Source organism: Dasypus novemcinctus, chromosome X (assembly GCF_030445035.2).
Source record: "Dasypus novemcinctus isolate mDasNov1 chromosome X, mDasNov1.1.hap2, whole genome shotgun sequence".
In the NCBI taxonomy this organism is placed as follows: Eukaryota; Metazoa; Chordata; class Mammalia; order Cingulata; family Dasypodidae; genus Dasypus; species Dasypus novemcinctus.
This window is the reverse complement of record NC_080704.1, coordinates 81,855,666-81,872,229: the sequence shown is the minus strand read 5'-3', so window position 1 is coordinate 81,872,229 and position 16,564 is coordinate 81,855,666. Positions and strand designations below refer to the sequence as shown.

At 38.6% G+C, this 16,564-nt stretch overlaps 1 protein-coding gene across 5 annotated transcripts in view; it reads right to left on the bottom strand.

The window, feature by feature from the left end:
- Positions 1-16,564, bottom strand: part of CHIC1 (cysteine rich hydrophobic domain 1) — a 113,596-nt gene continuing 97,032 nt past the window's right edge. For 2 of the 5 annotated variants that reach the window (XM_071213007.1, XM_071213009.1), the window contains one exon: positions 1-181. In XM_071213007.1, coding sequence (XP_071069108.1) covers positions 101-181 — 81 coding nt within the window. In that variant the 3' untranslated portion in view covers positions 1-100. Of the gene's footprint in view, positions 182-9,455; positions 14,593-16,564 lie in introns of those variants that run through there. The other 3 variants (XM_058291623.2, XM_004470803.4, XM_012529961.4) reach the window with 3 other exon arrangements.

Below are 16,564 nucleotides of genomic sequence, written 5' to 3'. Positions count from 1 at the left end.
TAATTGAGAGGGCTCTTAGATCCCATAGGGCAGATGGATGGGACTATCTTGCTTGCAGTTGCAGACTCTCTTTGTTCCTTGGGAAGGTCATTGCCCATCATCATCTCCTTGTTAGTTGTCTTGGGTGAGTCCAATGAACTGGAGAGTAGCTGTTGCAACTCTCTTGAGATTCTGGGACCAGCTGGAATATGAATAGCCCAAAGATTTAAGTCTCTTGGATGTAAAAATATCAACTGTAGTACTAAATATAAGTTCAAATAAAAGGGGCAGAAGAGCCATGTGTAGGCAAACCACAACTGAGTCCAACTCTGTCACACTGGAGAGCAAAAATTTCAAAGTAGGGCCCACTGGCAGGGCACCAAACTCTTGAACTGTCTGCCCTGCCTACAGTGTCTGTATATCTCCAGAGCCCTCACGAGCCCCAATATTTGACGTAGAATTTACTTTGGTAGTCAATGAGATCCTGCTGAGACATTCGTAAGAATAACCCCTGGGGTGAACTCCTGACTCACTATGAAGTCTCTTAGCCATATAAGATCATTTGTCTTTACATTTTCCCCTATTGGCCAAGATCTTTTTCCAGTTGCATTGCTAGTTGGTGCTTGATAGTAATCCCTCAGTGCCAGGGAGGCTCATTTCCCAGGAGTCATGTCCCATGCCAGAGGGAAGGTAATGCATTTATACGTTGAGTTTTGCTTAGAGAGAGGCCACATTTGAGCAACAAGGAGGCTCTCAGGGGGTAACTCTTAGGCATCCTATAGTGCTAGGTCAAATTTTAGTTTCAAAAGTAAAGCTTTATAAGTACAGTCATCAATATCATGGGTCCATCAATGAACCATCCTCCTTCACTAGCCACTGCCCCTTTACTCAGGGAATTCTTGCTCTTCCATTACAGAATATGGCAGAGTTTCCCAGGATGGGAATTCAATATTTTTCCTGCTTTAGTGTTAATCTCTACCCACTATAACCAAGCCCATAAACATTTGAACACATTTATATGCCTTATACTTATGTCCCAGGTGAGTCTCCTCCCATGTATCCCCCATGCCTGACATGCCACACCAATGATCCTCCCCCGTCATAACTGTAACCCTTCTGTGATGCAAAACCTCTTAAAAGAAGTCAACATAATAACAAATACAATTTATAAGAAAATGAAATATAATGATAGTTTTAAAAATAAGAAAATAAATACAAGATATTGAAAAAATTAAAAATTTTTGGAAAATAAAAATAATGAAGAAATATTCAAAACCTTTTTGACATTATGTCTTTCATCACTGTGAGATCTGTTGTCTTTTGTTTTTTTAAAATTTTATTTATTCATTAAAAAATATTACATTTAAAAAAATAAGGTCCCCATTCACCCCCACTGCCCCCACCCCACCACTCCACGCACAGTAACACTCTCCCCCATCATCATGACACATCCATTGCATCTGGTGAGTACATCTCTGGGCATCGCTGCAACCCATGGCCTGTGGTCCACACCATAGCCCACACTCTCCCACGTTCCATCCAGTGGCTATGGGAGGACATACAATGTCCGGCAATTGTGCCTGCAGCACCACTCAGGACATCTCCAAGTCCCGAAAATGCCTCCACATCTCATCTCTTCCTCCCATTCCCCGCACCCAGCAGCCACCATGGCCACTTTTTCCACACCAATGCCACATTTTCTCAATTATTAACCACAATAGCTCATGAATAGAATATTAAGTCCACTCTAATCCTTACTGTATTCCTCCTTCCTGTGGACCTTGGCTTGGTTGTGTCCATTCCACATCTATGTCAAGAGGGGGCTTAGATTTCACATGGATACTGGATGCAATCCTCCCACTTTTAGTTGTAGGGACTCTAGGCTCCATGGTGTGGTGGTTGACATTCTTCAACTCCATGTTAGCTGAGTGAGGTAAGTCCAATAAACCAGAGTGTAGGAGCTGACATCTGTTGAGGCTCAGGGCCTGGCTATCATATTGTCAGTCCAGAGATTCAAATCCCCTAGATATATCTTAAACCCCAGCACGAAGTACAATTCCAGTAAAGCAGCATGAAAGGCTTGTGAAAAGAGATCACATCTGAGTCCAGCTCCATCACGCAGAAACACCAGCTCCATAGAAAGGCCAACTGACATGGCAGTGAACTCCATCTGCCATGACCATAGAACCTGTGGGTCTCTTTAGCCCTCAAAAGAACCAATACCTGGGTTTGTATCTACTTTATCTGTCTCTGAGACTCTGCTCAGGTGTGCATAAGGGCAATCCTTCTGACAACCTCCAGACTCTTTATTAGAGACTCATAGCCATATGAACTCACTTGTCCTTTCCATTTCTCCCTTACTTTAGGTCAAACAGCATTTTTAACTCCTGTTATTATATGTAGACAGGGATATTCTGCTGATCCGTGTTGAACCTTTAATTCAAGGTCATTTTCTAGTTACATCATTAGCTGGTACTTGGTAGTGATCCCTCGGTGCCAGGGAGGCTCATCTCCGAGTGTCATGTACCATGCTGGGGGAAAGGCAGTGCATTTACATGCTGAGTTTGGCTTCGAGACTGGCCACATTTGAGTAACACGGAGGCTGTCAGGAGGGAACCCCTAGGCACAGTGCTGCTCTAGGCCTTGTTCTTATTTCAGGTGTATAGGCTCACAAGCATAGTCATTAGTATCAGGGGGTCACTGTTGGACCCTCATTCCTTCCTGATCCTCACCGTTGCACCAGGGGGACTGCCGCTGCTCCCCTAGGAACCATGACAGAGCCCCCCCCCCAGGCCAGGAACCCAGTACCCTCCCAGCTGTTGTTTTTAATTGTTTTCACTATGAGTATATCCAAACATTTACATGCACCCTGGACACATGCCCTGTATAATTCCCTGCCAACAATATGTCCCCTGTCAATAACATCCCATACCAGTATTCCTCCGCTGCCATTGTTGAACCACTCTATGATCCAAAACTTCCTGAAAAGTGAAGCCCAATATAATGTCACGTTCCCTTACTAGTAAAATGGAATATAGCGATGAGTTTAAAGGTTATAGAATACATATTGATTTGGAAAATTCTACATTCTATCTTTTTCTTTTCTTTTTTCCTAATTATTGAGCTTCTCTTCACAAGAGCTTTAGATCACAGTAACTCATATATACAATATACAGTACTCCCAAATATCCATTATAAAACCTTTTCCCTTCCACAGTGATAATCTTTTAACATATTCATACCATATTTACTGAAACTGATGTACAGATATTGAGACAATAGCTTTCAAACAAGGTAACATTTGTGTTTACATTGTGGTTTATACTTTAGGCTATACAGTTTTCTAAATTTTTTAGTTATCCTATGTTTTACATTATGGTTTACATTATTAGTCTGTTGGCCCCTATATGTTTTTGGTGTAATATTACATGTTTTATATCCATCCTTGTGTACTCTTGTGAAACACTTCTTTTGCCCTCACATTTACTGTGGTTCCATCTATGCAATAACAATTTCTCCGTCCCCTTGGGGACCACAGTGACAGTCAATCTTCATTTCTTGAGGAGCCATGTTCAGAGATACTTGCAACAGTGTTGAGGGCTTGACTTGCTCAACTGCCCTAATGCCCTGGGAGCCACCTTTTCTCTTGAGAGATACAGTTCCCTCTATTTGATGGCATTAGTCCTCCCCAGGTTGTGGGTCTACCTTCACTCTCATTCTATGGGTCTCTACCCAATGGTATAACCCACTCTGGCAAAATGAGCATTCAGATATTCCCTAGGAGTCTGTCTTGCATCAGATTATCCCCTTTGAATATCTTAAACAGGTAACTTTCCTAATTATATTTTGAAAAGGATTTCTCAAGCATTATACTCTCAACCAACACCTGACAATCTCCTATGTTCGTGTGTTGCCCCACCCTCCCCCCTATTTCTTGGGCAATATTACCCATCCCCCCATCCCTAGCCCCCCTCAAACCCGCAAAGCCCCACCCAAAGGTAACCCTATGCCTCCATTTTATCTCTTCCTTGTACACATACTTACCTCCAGCTTATCATAGATTTCACCCATGTAGATGTCAGCTTACATCCTTCCTCTATCCCCGATCTCCTATAAGCCCAATCTTCCAGTCTCTAGCTCTCTGAAGCAGCTTGCTTATTTCATATCATTGAGGTCATGTAGTATTTGACCTTCAATGCCTCGGTTGCTTCACTCAACATAAGGTTCTCAAGATTCAACCATGTTATCACGTGTGTTTGTAGTGTATTTGTTCTTAAAGTTGAGTAGTATTCCATTGTAATGTATATACACATTTTATTGATCCACTCATCTGTTGATGGGCATTTGGGTCGATTCCAACTTTTGGCGATGGTGGACAATGCTGCTATGAACATTGGTGTGCATAAATTGGTTTGTGTCCCTATGTTCAGTTCGGCTGGGTATATACCCAGCAGTGGAATTGCTGGGTCATATGGCAAATCTATGGTTATTTTTTTGGGAAACTGCCAAAGTGTCCTCCAGAATGGTTGGATCCTTCTGCATTCCCACCAGCAGTGGATGAGTGTTCCCATTTCTTCATACCCTCTCCAGCATTTGTATTCTTCTGTTTTTTTCATAGCTGCCAATCTTATGGGAGTAAGATGGTATCTCATTGTAGTTTTGATTTGCATTTCCCTGATAGGAAAGATTTGAAACATTTTTTCATGTGCTTTTTAGCCATTTGTATTTGTCCTTTGGAGAAGTGGCTGTTTAAATCTTTTTCCCATTCTTTAAAATGGGTTGTTTAGCTTTTTATTTTCAAGATATAGGAGTTCTTTATATATGCAAGTTATAAGTCTCTTATTGGATATATGGTTGGCAAATATTTTCTCCCATTGTGTAGGTTCCCTTTTTACTTTCTTGACAAACTCCTTTGAGGTGCAGAAGGCTTTAATTTTGAGGAAGTCCCATTATTCTATTTGTTCTTTTGCTGTTCGTGCTTTTGGTGTGATATTCATGAAGCCATTTCCTATTACAAGGTCATTTAGATGTTTCCCTACACTGCTTTCCAAGGTCTTTATGGTCTTGGCTCTTATAGTTAGGTCTTTGATCCATCTTGAGTTGATCTTTGCATAAGGTGTGAGATGGTAATCCTCCTTCATTCTTCTACATATGGATATCTAGTTCTCCAGGCACCATTTGTTGAATAGGCCATTCTCTCCCAGTTGAGAGGGTTTGGTGGCTTTATCGAATATTTTATGGCTATATATATGAGGTTCTATATCAGAACTTTCAATTTGATTCCATTGGTCTGCGTGTCTCTCCTTATGCCAATACCATGATGTTTTCACTACTGTCGCTTTGTAGTATGTTTTCAAGGCAGGTAGTGTGATTCCTCCAATTTCGTTTTTCTCTTTCAATATGTCTTTGGCTATTCGGGGCCTCTTTCCTTTCCAAATAAAGTTCATAGTTAGTTTTTCTAGTTCCTTAAAGAAGGCTGTGTTGATTTTTATTGGGATTGCATTGAATGTGTAGATCAGTTTTGGTAGGATAGACATCTTAATAATATTTAGTCTTCCTATCCATGAACAAGGAATATTCTTCCATTTATTTAGGTCTTCTTTGATTTCCTTGAACAGTCTTGTATAGTTCTCAGTGTATAAGTTTTTTACATCTTTAGTTAAATTTATTCCTAAATACTTGATTTTTTAATTTACTATTGTGAATGGTATTTGTTTCTTGATTTCCTCCTGATCTTGCTCATTATTGGTGTATAGGAATGCTCCTGATTTTTGCGCATTAATCTTATAACCTGCGACTTTACTAAAGTCCTTTATGAGTTCTAGAAGCTTTGTTGTAGACCTCTCAGGGTTTTCTATGTATAGGATCATGTCATCTGCACATAATGAAATTTTGACTTCTTCCTTTCCAATCTGAATGCCTTTTTTATCTGGTTCTTGCCTCAGTGCTCGAGCAAGTACTTCTAAGACAATATTAAATAGAAGGGGAGAGAGTGGGCATCCTTGTCTTTTTCCTGAATTTAGAGGGAAAGATTTTAGGATTTCTCCATTGTAAACTATGCTGGCTGTGAGTTTTTCATATATACTCTATCATGTTCAAAAAATTTCCTTGTATTCTGATCTTTTGGAGTGCTTTTATCAAGAAAGCATGGTGTATTTTGTCAAATGCTTTTTCTGCATCTATAGATATAATCATGTGATTTTTTTTCCCTTCAATCTGTTTATATGGTATATTACATTGATTGATTTTCTTATGTTGAACCATCCTTGCATACCTGGAATGAATCCCACTTGATTGTGTTGTATAATTCATTAAATGTGTTGTTGAATACAATTAGCAAGTATTTTGTTAAGTATTTTTGCGTCTAGGTTCATGAGAGAAATTGGTCTGTAATTTTCCTTTCTTTTGGTGTCTTTGTTAGGCTTTGGTACTAGGGTAATGTTGGCATCATAGAATGAGTTAGGCAATGTTCCTTTTGTTTCAATTTTTTGGAAGACTTTCAGCAGGATTGGTGTTAGTTTTTTCAGGAATGTTTTGTAGAATTCACCTGTGAACCCGTCTGGCCCTTGGCTCTTCTTAGTTGGGAGGTTTTTTTTTCTTGTTTTTTGTTTTCAAATTCTACTCAATTGATTCATTTTATAAAAAGATAATACATTAAAAAAAATGAGGTACCCATTCGCCCCCACCACCCCCACCCCACCACTCCCCCCACAATAACACTCTCCCCCATCATCATGTCACATCCATTGCATCTAGTGAGTACATCTCCGGGCATCACTGCACCCCATGTCCCATTTTCCAATCCATAGCCCACACTTTCCCATGTTCCATCCAGTGGGCCATGGGAGGACATACAACATCTGGCAATTGTCCCTGGGGAACCACCCAGGACAACTCCAAGTCCCGAGAATGCCTCCACATCTCTTCTCTTCCTCCCATTCCCTGCACCCAGCATCCACCATGGTCACTTTTTAGTTGGGAGGTTTTTAATGAATGATTCTATCTCTGTAATTGTGATTGGTTTGTTGAGATCTTCAATTTCTTCTTTCGTCAATATAGGCTGCTTATGTGTTTCTAGGAATTTGTCCATTTCCTCTGAATTGTCGTTGATGTTGGAATATAGTTTTTCAAAGTATCCTCTTATGATAATCTTTATTTCTGTGGGGTCAGTGGTGATATCTCCTTTCTCATTTCTTATTTTGTGTATTTGTATCTTCTTTTTTTCTTTGTTAGTCTCGCTAAAGGTTTGTCAATTTTATTGATCTTCTCAAAAAACCAGCTGTTGTTCTTGTTTATCTTTTCAAGTGCTTTCTTATTTTCTATTTCATTTAGTTCTGCTCTTATCTTTGTTATTTCCTTCCTTCTTCTTCCTGTGGGATTACTTTGTTGTTTTTTTTCTAATTCCTCCAAATGTGCAGTTAGTTCTTCAATTTTTGCTTTTTCTTCTTTTTTGATGTATCAATTTATGGCTATAAATTTCCCTCTCAGTACTGCTTTTGCTGCATCCCATAAATTTTGGTATGTTGTGTTATCATTATCATTAGTTACAATGTAGTCATTGATTTCTTTTGAGATTTCCTCTTTCACCCACTGTTTTTCTAAGAGTGTGTTGTTTAATTTCCAAATCTTGGTGTGAAATCTAGCCCTCTGGCCCTTGCAGATTTCCAGCTTCACTGCACTGTGGTCAGAGATATTATTTTGTAGGATTTCCATCTTTCTGAATTCATTAAGCCTTTCTTTGTGGCCTAGCATATGGTCTATCTTGGAGAATGATCCATGTGCACTTGAGAAAAATGTATATCCTGCTGGGTTTGGGTGTAATGATCTGTATATGTCTATTAGATCCAGCTCCTCTAATATACTGTTCACATATTTTTTTTCTTTAGTGATTTTCTTTTGAGATATTCTGTGCAGAGTTGACAGTGGTATATTAAAATCCTCCACTATAATTGTAGATGCATGTATTCTTTCACTTAGTTTTACCAGCGTTTGCCTCACATATTTAGAGGCGCCCTTGTTAGGAGCATAAATATTTATGATTGTTTGTTCTTCTTGAGAGATTGTCCCTTTCACTAATATGTAGTATTCTTCTTTGTCTCTCACAACTGTTTTGCATTTAAAGTCTATTTTGTCTGATATTAATATAGCTACTCCTCCCTTTTTTTGGTTATTGTTTGCATCTAAGATTGTTTTCCAATCATTCACTTTGAGCCTCCATGAATCTCTGGGTCTAAGATGTGTCTCTTGTAGACAGCATATAGATGGGTCATATTTCCTTATCCAATGTCCCAGTCTGAATCTTCTGATAGGTGAGTTTAATCCATTGATATTCAGTGTTATTACTTTCAAGGAATTATTTATGTTAGCCATATTTTGATTTGATTTGTGTTTGTCATATTTTGTTTGTTTGTTTCTTCTTCTCTTTTTGTCTTTTTTGTTACTGTTACACTCTCCTCCAGCTCTGCCTGACTTGTTTTTTCCTTTCTTCCTGCAGAACTCCCTTTAGAATTTCTTGAAGGGTTTCTTGAAGGGGAGGTTTCTTGTTGGCATCCTCTTTCTATTTCTGCTTATCCATGAATATTTTGAACTCTTCATCATTTCTGAATGCTAGTTTAGCTGGATAGAGTATCCTTGTTTGGAAATTTTTTTCTTTTAGTACCTTGACCATATCATACCACTGCCTTCTTGCCTCCATGGTTTCAGATGAGAAATCAGCACTTAATCTTATGGAGCTTCCCTTGTATGTGATGGTTTTGTTTTCTGTTGCTGCTTTTAGAATTTTCTCTTTGTCTTGAGCGTTGGATAATTTGACAAGTATATGTCTTGGGGTGTGCCTGTTGGGGTTTATGATGTTTGGGGTGCATTGTGCTTCTTGGATATGTACATCTGTCTCTTTCAGTAGGTTTGGGAAGTTTTCAGCCATTATTTCCTGCAACACTCCTTATGATTCCTTTCCCTTCTCTTCTCCTTCTGGGATGTCTATAATACATATGTTTGTGCGTTTTGCATTGTCATTCAGGTCCGTATGTTGTAGCTGGATTTTTTTTTTTATCTTTTTATCGATCAATTCTACTATCTGTTTGATTTCCGATGTAGTATTTTCCACATCGCTAATTCTCTGCTCTGCCTCTTCTAATATGCCGCTATTTGCTGCGAGTGTATTTTTGATTTCTTGAACTGTGGTGTTCATTCTCATCATATCTGTTATCCTTTTGCATATGTCTGTAATTTCCCCTCCAAGTGTTGTCTTCATATTGTTAACCTCTTCCTTTACTTGATTAAATTTTTCTGTGATATTTGTTCTGAGATCTTTAATTACTTGTGTGGAGTTCTGATCCCCTTCCTGGTTTTTAGTTTGTTCATTGGATTCAGCCATGTTTTCCTGATTTCTGGTTTGGTTTGTAGATTTTTGTTGCTGTCTGGTCATCATTTTATCTTGACGAGTTTAATCAGTTCCTTAGTTTCTTTGTCTAGTCTTGGGTATTAATTAGGTGTTGTTTTTGCATAAGTGCTATATCTTCTCTTTGTCACTTTGTTTTTCTTATTCTAATTTCTTTTTGCTGGCTGAGTTCACTTTGAAGGAAAGTATTAGGGCCAGGGAAAGGCAATTGTGTAAGAAAGGAAAATGTGTGAAGTAGTATTGGTAATAAATGTTAATAGAGCAACAATATGATATCTGGAAGGATGGATATTAGATTCATGTAAGTTGTGTAGAGTTATAGGCGTAAGTAGAGTACCTATAATGAAGTAGTCGACTGAATATGGGAGGAATATGGTATAAAGTAGAAAGCTATTGTTTTTGTGCGAGAGGGAAATAGAAAAGAAAGGCAATAGTTTCAAGATAGGATAAAAGTCAGAAAACAAAACAAAGGTATTAAAAATTAAGAGTTAGACAATTTGGGGATCAAAGAAAGGGAGGTGGAATATAGGAGAGACAGTAGATGATGTAGAATATCAAGATGTGGGTGAAAGGGGATAGTGTAGGTAGCCAAAATCAATTCACACAGAAATGAGGTAACGGAGGATGAGGAAACCCAGCAAATGTGAGGTGTTCCCTGCAGCACCTATTGTATAATTAAGATAAAATAAAATAAGAAGAAAATGAGGGACAAGAGAAAAGAGAAAAAAAAAAAAAGAGAGAAGAAAGAAAAAGGGGGGTGGGTAAAGAAAAGGGGGGGGAACATGTTAGGAAAAGAAAAGAAGATATAGAACACCACCAACAGCAACAAAAAAAAAACCCTAAATAAATGACAAAAAGAGACCTTGGGGGATCCAATGGGAGAAAAGACTAGGAATTAATGCAATATTAGCAACCAGGACAATAAAAAATATAAAATTAAAAATTAAAATTAATAAAAACACGCAAACGTTGAAGGTTAGGACAATCAAGGACCTCAAATGGGACTCAGGGCATGGTAGATTCATAAATGGAAAGTCTGTGATATTGCAGACTCAAGAGGTGTGAGTTTCTGGGGTGTGGGCCACCAGGGTTTAGGGGACACAGACCTGGCAACCTCAAATCTGGTTACCAGGGAGCCTGGGAGCACTGCAGTGCAACACAGCCTTCAGGGATCCCCGCAGCTGGGTGCCAGCCCTATGGGCAAGGTCACATCCACAAACTCTGACCTATGTGTCTGAAACCCACAATTCCCCCTCTCTCTAGGGTCTCTTCTGTGGCTGTATCACCAATTCGAGTTCAGGACACCTCCCACCCTGCAAGCTCCCAAAACAGCCAGTCAGGGGCGCCTCTATATTGCAGCCAATTTAAGGACGCTGAAGATCCGCAGCCAGGCCTAGGGTGCGGGGCTCTAGCCGGAAGCGCTGTATCAGTGTCTGAAACCGAAAATCCCACGCTTCGCAGAAGATTCCCCTAATCGGCACCCAGACACCTCCCACCCTGCAATCCCCCGAAATAGCCTCCTGGTGATGTCTCTTTACTGCGAGCGATTTAAGGCCACTCCAGATCAGCAGCTGGCCTTGGGGGTGGGGCTCTAGCCGGAAGCGCTATTATTCGTGTCAGAAATCAAAAATTCCCCGCCTGGCAAAAAAACTCCCATCTGTCTCACCAAATTGGTTTGCAAAGGACTCCTGCCCTGTTAGCCCCTTAATAGCCCACTCAGGGCTTATGAATTCCTTAGTACCGCAGAGCCTCCAGGAATCGCCACTGCAGTGCTGGTGCCACGGTTCTGCCTGCCCCAGGGGGGAGCGTCCCATGCTCAGCCCCTAACTCCATGTAATAGAGCCTCAATTTTATCTTTTACACGAATTTTCTCTGTTACCTTCCCACGAAATCGATGTCCAGACATCTCCTGCCCTTCAAAATCCCGAAACAGCCTGGTCCTTAAGAATTTCTAACACTGCCTAGCCACTTCTTTGTAGGAGAGATTATCAGGTGCACTCACTCAACCACCATCTTGCCCTGCCCTCCACCATCTGATTTTTGACAAGGGGGCAAAGACGTCTCCGTTGGAAAAGAATAGTCTCTTCAACAAGTGGGCCTGGGATAACTGGATCTCCATGCAGCAAATGGAGGACTCCTATATCACACCTTATACAAAAATTAAATAAAAATGGATCAAGATCTAAATATAAAAGCCAGAACTATCCAACCCCTAGCAGAAGACATAGGGAAGTATCTTCATGATATTGTGTTAGACAATGTTTTCTTAGATTTTATACCCTAAACACAGGCAATAAAAGAAAAAATAGACAAATGCGACCTCATCAAAATTAAAAACAATTCCTCCTGAAAGGATTTGATCATGCAAAATACACAATGGGAGGAAATATTTGGAAACCACATATCCAATAAAGGTTTAATATCCCAAATATATAAAGAAACCCTTCAACTTCACAGCAATAAAATGACCCAATTAAAAATGGGCAAAAGACCTGAATAGACAGCTATCTAAAGAATATATACAAATGGCCAAAAAGCACAGGAAAAGATGCTCAACATCATTAGCCATCAGGGAAATACAAATAAAAACCACCATGAGACAGCACTTCACACCCACTAGAATAGCTTCTATTGAAAAAAAATAAATTACAAGTGTTGAAGAAGATGCTGAGTAATAGGAATACTCATTCATTGCTGGTGGGAATGTAAAATGGTGCAGCCACTGTGGAAGATAGTTTGGTGGTTCCTCAGAAAGTTAAGAATAAAAGTAACATATGATGTGGCATTTCTAGGTACATATCCAAAAGTATTGAAGGCAGGGACTTGAGTAGATATTTGCACACTGATGTCAATAGTGGCATTATTCACAATTGCCAAAAGATGAAAGCAACCCAAGTGACATCAACTGATGAATGGATAAATAAAAGGTAGTATGTACATGCAATGGAATATTATTCAGTAGTAAAAAGGAATGAAGTTATCATACATATGGGAGCATGGATGAACCTTGACAATATCTTGTTGAGTGAAATAAGCCAGATACAAAAGAAGAAATATTGTATGATCTCACTGATAAGAAATAATAAAGCAAGCTCAAAAAGTCAGAATCTTGAATAGAGTTTACCAGGGGATGGGGTGGGAATAGGGAATTAAGGCTTATAATGTTCACATTTCCTATGTGTAAAACATGGAAGTGTTTTGGTAATAGAGGGTGGTGATGGTAGCCCCAAGTTGTGAGCCTAATTAACAGCACTGAAATATATATCCACATGCAATTAAAAGGGAAAATATTAGAGTATATGTACTGTAAGAGAATAAAAATTTTAAAAAAAATCCATGGCACTGCTCAGCACAGTGAACCCTATTGCAAGCCATGGACTATGTAGTTACTAGTAAAAGTATAAATATGTGTTTTCATCAATTGTAACATATACACCGTACCAATGCAAAATGTTAATAATAGTGCGGTATGTAGGGGTCCTGTATTTTATGAACAATTGTTTTTCCTAAACCCAAAACTTATCTAATAAAAAATAAAATAAAAATATTGTAGTCACAGCCTCCCATAAAAATATAATGAAAAGGAGGAGAAAAATACAGTGAGAAGTTAAATTTCTAGGTCCACACTTCAATGGCTGATATTTCTAAATTATTGGACTGTTAACACCATGCTCCTTGGATCATTTTCCTGATTCAGAGATCATTTATAATACATAGTGGAGAGACTGGAGATTGTCCTGTTCTTACAAATGCAAAGATAAGCCAAAGAAAATAAGAGCAGAAATCCCGGAGTGAAAATCATGTAACTTTAGCTTCCAATTGCCATTCAAAGAGATTATGTGTCCACTCTGGGACTCTGCTTCTTCTTTCTCATAGGTGACCTGGAAGATCCTTTTCCACATCTATCAGTTAATGTCATTCTGTATTATGACTCCTGGAACCTTAATATTTAATGTAAAATTAGAAGTTGATTAGAGCATCATGCTTATGAGGCCAAGCCAATGAGTTTAGATCCTATAGTTCCCCTTGTTCTATGATTATGGACTACTCCTTCAACTCCAGCCAGCAAGCTCTAAATTATGCTATTATTGGTTGCATGGAGAGCTGATCATAAGAGTGTTTGGGTATAGTACCAAAACTGATGTAAAAAAAAAAAGTCAAGATAATGTAACCAGAATATGAGGAAAACAATGCATAAAATTAAAAATGCTTAAAATTATATTAAACTTTTTTGGAAGTCAGTTGAAAAGACTAAAAAGGAATAAAAGAATCAGTGCCTCTTTATGGGCCTATATTTGGAGGGAAAAAATGGAATTATTTATTTATACTATATGTCACTGAGCTTCACAGAAATTTTGAGCATCCCAAGAGGATAAGTGAGGCACTGACAGCTGTAGGAGTCCACTTCCTATAGTTTCCCTGATGGGAACAGTCACTCTTTATTCTGCTATGCCCTTGAAGTCATTATGCGTGAAGATGTTCTGGACAGCAGCAACACCCTTCTTCATTTTATGTTTTTTAAATCCCTTCCACATCCATGATCTTATTTGATCCTAAAAATAGTCCTTCGAGTCATGGGTTATTATTTTCTCCCCATTTTATAGATGTCTTAAAGCTAGTAAGAGGCAGAGCTGGAATTTGAATACAATCTGATTCCAAGTTCAGTGCTCTTTCCACAAAACCATTTTTTCTTGATCTCAGGTACTAAGTCTCACAGCAGTCTCCAAGGGACACCTACTGTTTATTTTTCTACTCACAGGTCCATGATCACTTCTCATCCTTATATTTAGTTCTGCCTTCCAGTCTGTTTTAGCCCAAAAAACCAGAAAGTGATTAAGATCTATTGCCTATCTAGAAAACAGAGACTTGAAAGTAGATTGCATGCTGTAGGTTTACTTACTGGCATTTATTAAGGAACAATTCATTTAAAAAAATAATTTTTCAAGGGAGAACACTGTCCAGTCATGAAGACTCTTTACAAGCCATATCCCATGGTGAATTTGTTCAATTAGACAACTAAAAATATAAGCATAAATTGTCTCTGTCAGCTGTTACTGGTCTGAAAAGGGAATGGAGGATAGTCTTTGGGCAACACTCTTACTGACTTGTTCAGATTCAACATCATGCATCCCTTTACTTCAGGGGTTCTTAACCAGGAGTCCATGGGCCCCCGTGGGTCCGTAGAAAGATTTCAGTGGGCCAGTGAGCTTCAACTGAAAAAAAAAATCAATTTATTATCTTTATTTTCTCTGACCTTTAACTGAAATCTAGCATTTTCTTCACTTATGAATGTATGTAATGAATTACAGTAGTATTCATTTCACATCACATTACAGTTGTTGCATATCTCACAAAATCGCTTACACTCATCCATACTTCAAAATTATGGTAGTTGTTAGACCCAGCACTAGTTCAGTGTCATAAAACAATCTGCTCCTACATTCTGAGGAGTCTGTGGTTTTCACCTGACTGGCAAAGGGGTTTACGGAACAAAAAAGGTTAAGAACCCCTGCTTTGATTGTTTTTATTCTTTTTTTTTAAAAAAAGAGCACTACTGAAATATAATTCACATACCATACAATTTACTTTTTTGAAGTGTACAGTTTAATGGTTTTTAGTATATTCACAACCACCACCACAATCAATTTTTGAACATTTTCATCACCTCAAAAATGAACTTTGTACCATTTAGCAATACACTTGCTCTGTTTTTCATGGTAGGTTTTGACCCAGCATGGGCCTGCTCTGAGTTATTAACTGTTTCTCTTAATTTTATGGCATAGCATTCCAGTATTTATTAACTAGGTAAACTTGCCTTCCAGTGAGCCTTAGTTCTGACTTGGTGCCTGGAATAAACCAAAGCTCAATTAGTCTTGGAGACCAATCCAACACTAATATGGCCCAGATGAATTCTGTGGGTGGCCAGTAGATTTCCCATTCCCATTTGCCAGCACATATTTGTTGATCATTTTCAGTGCTTTCAACAAAAAGTTGAGACAGAGATGGAAAAAAGCCAAGGTTGAGACAAAGACAAATGAAAGCCAAGCAGAAATCCAAAGGAAATTAAAGATTTTATGACACAACATTATAACTGATCTCTAATAAGTTCCTAAAGTGTCAGACTCACATTAGAGACAGTATTGAGAATGGAGCTCACAATACAGATGGATTTCCCTTCAAATGTGGATATTAATAGTATACAGTTGAAAGATTTATTTACTTGAATTCTCTCCTCTAGCTACCACAGATAATTGGTTGGAGGAGAAAGGGCCCCTGGAAATGTCCCCAAAATCTAACATATGAAGTCTTATTTTTGTAAATTACCATTAACTACTCTTGTTTCAGTCCCTGCTGTGTATACTCTATCTTGGTTCATTAAAACTTCACTGATCACAGGAAATTTCATTTGAAAGGATTTGGAAGGTTCCTTTGATCTCCCTTTGCCCTCCATTCTGATAATCATTTATGCCACTCTAAACACCTGCACAGCTGCCCACCTTTTATCTGTGAAACCACTCATCAAACTGTATCTCAGGAAACTCTTTCAGAGAAGAGAAATGAGTATCAGCCTTTCAGTTACCTCATGATGGTTTGTTGACTGGCTTCACTCCTCCTTCCACCTCTAACCAAAGAATTCATTTTTAGCTTAAAACACTTTTAAAATCACACACCGAAAGTAGAATGCAAAGTTGATCTCAGGAAATGTTATATACTCAAATGTATTGTGTGTGTGTATGTGCATACTCATAGGCAGTATATGAGGTCAGAATAGCATAGTGATTAAGAACATAGGCTTTGGAGAAACAAAACTGTATAGGAAGAATGTTTAATGCAGTGACTGGCACATATGAAGTACTCACTAAATATTGATTGAACAAATGAAAGAACACGAATGAATTAACTGTACCACTTTGGAAGTTAGCTAGCAAAAGGTAGGGATCATATGTCCAGTAGACATGGTAGGTGGAAATACACGATAGGTGTATAAAGAATGTCAAAAGCATCTAAGGCGTGCTCCTCAAGTAAAAGAAGCTGAGAAGGGACCACTGTTTCTAACTTGGCAGAGTTTTGAAGGTTCAACACATTTAACATAAGCAGCAGTAGACACTACCGACCAAGGAGTGTCAGAATAGTTACAAAAATTTTTAACTATCAGAAGTTACAGATCAGTTGACTATTCTTTAC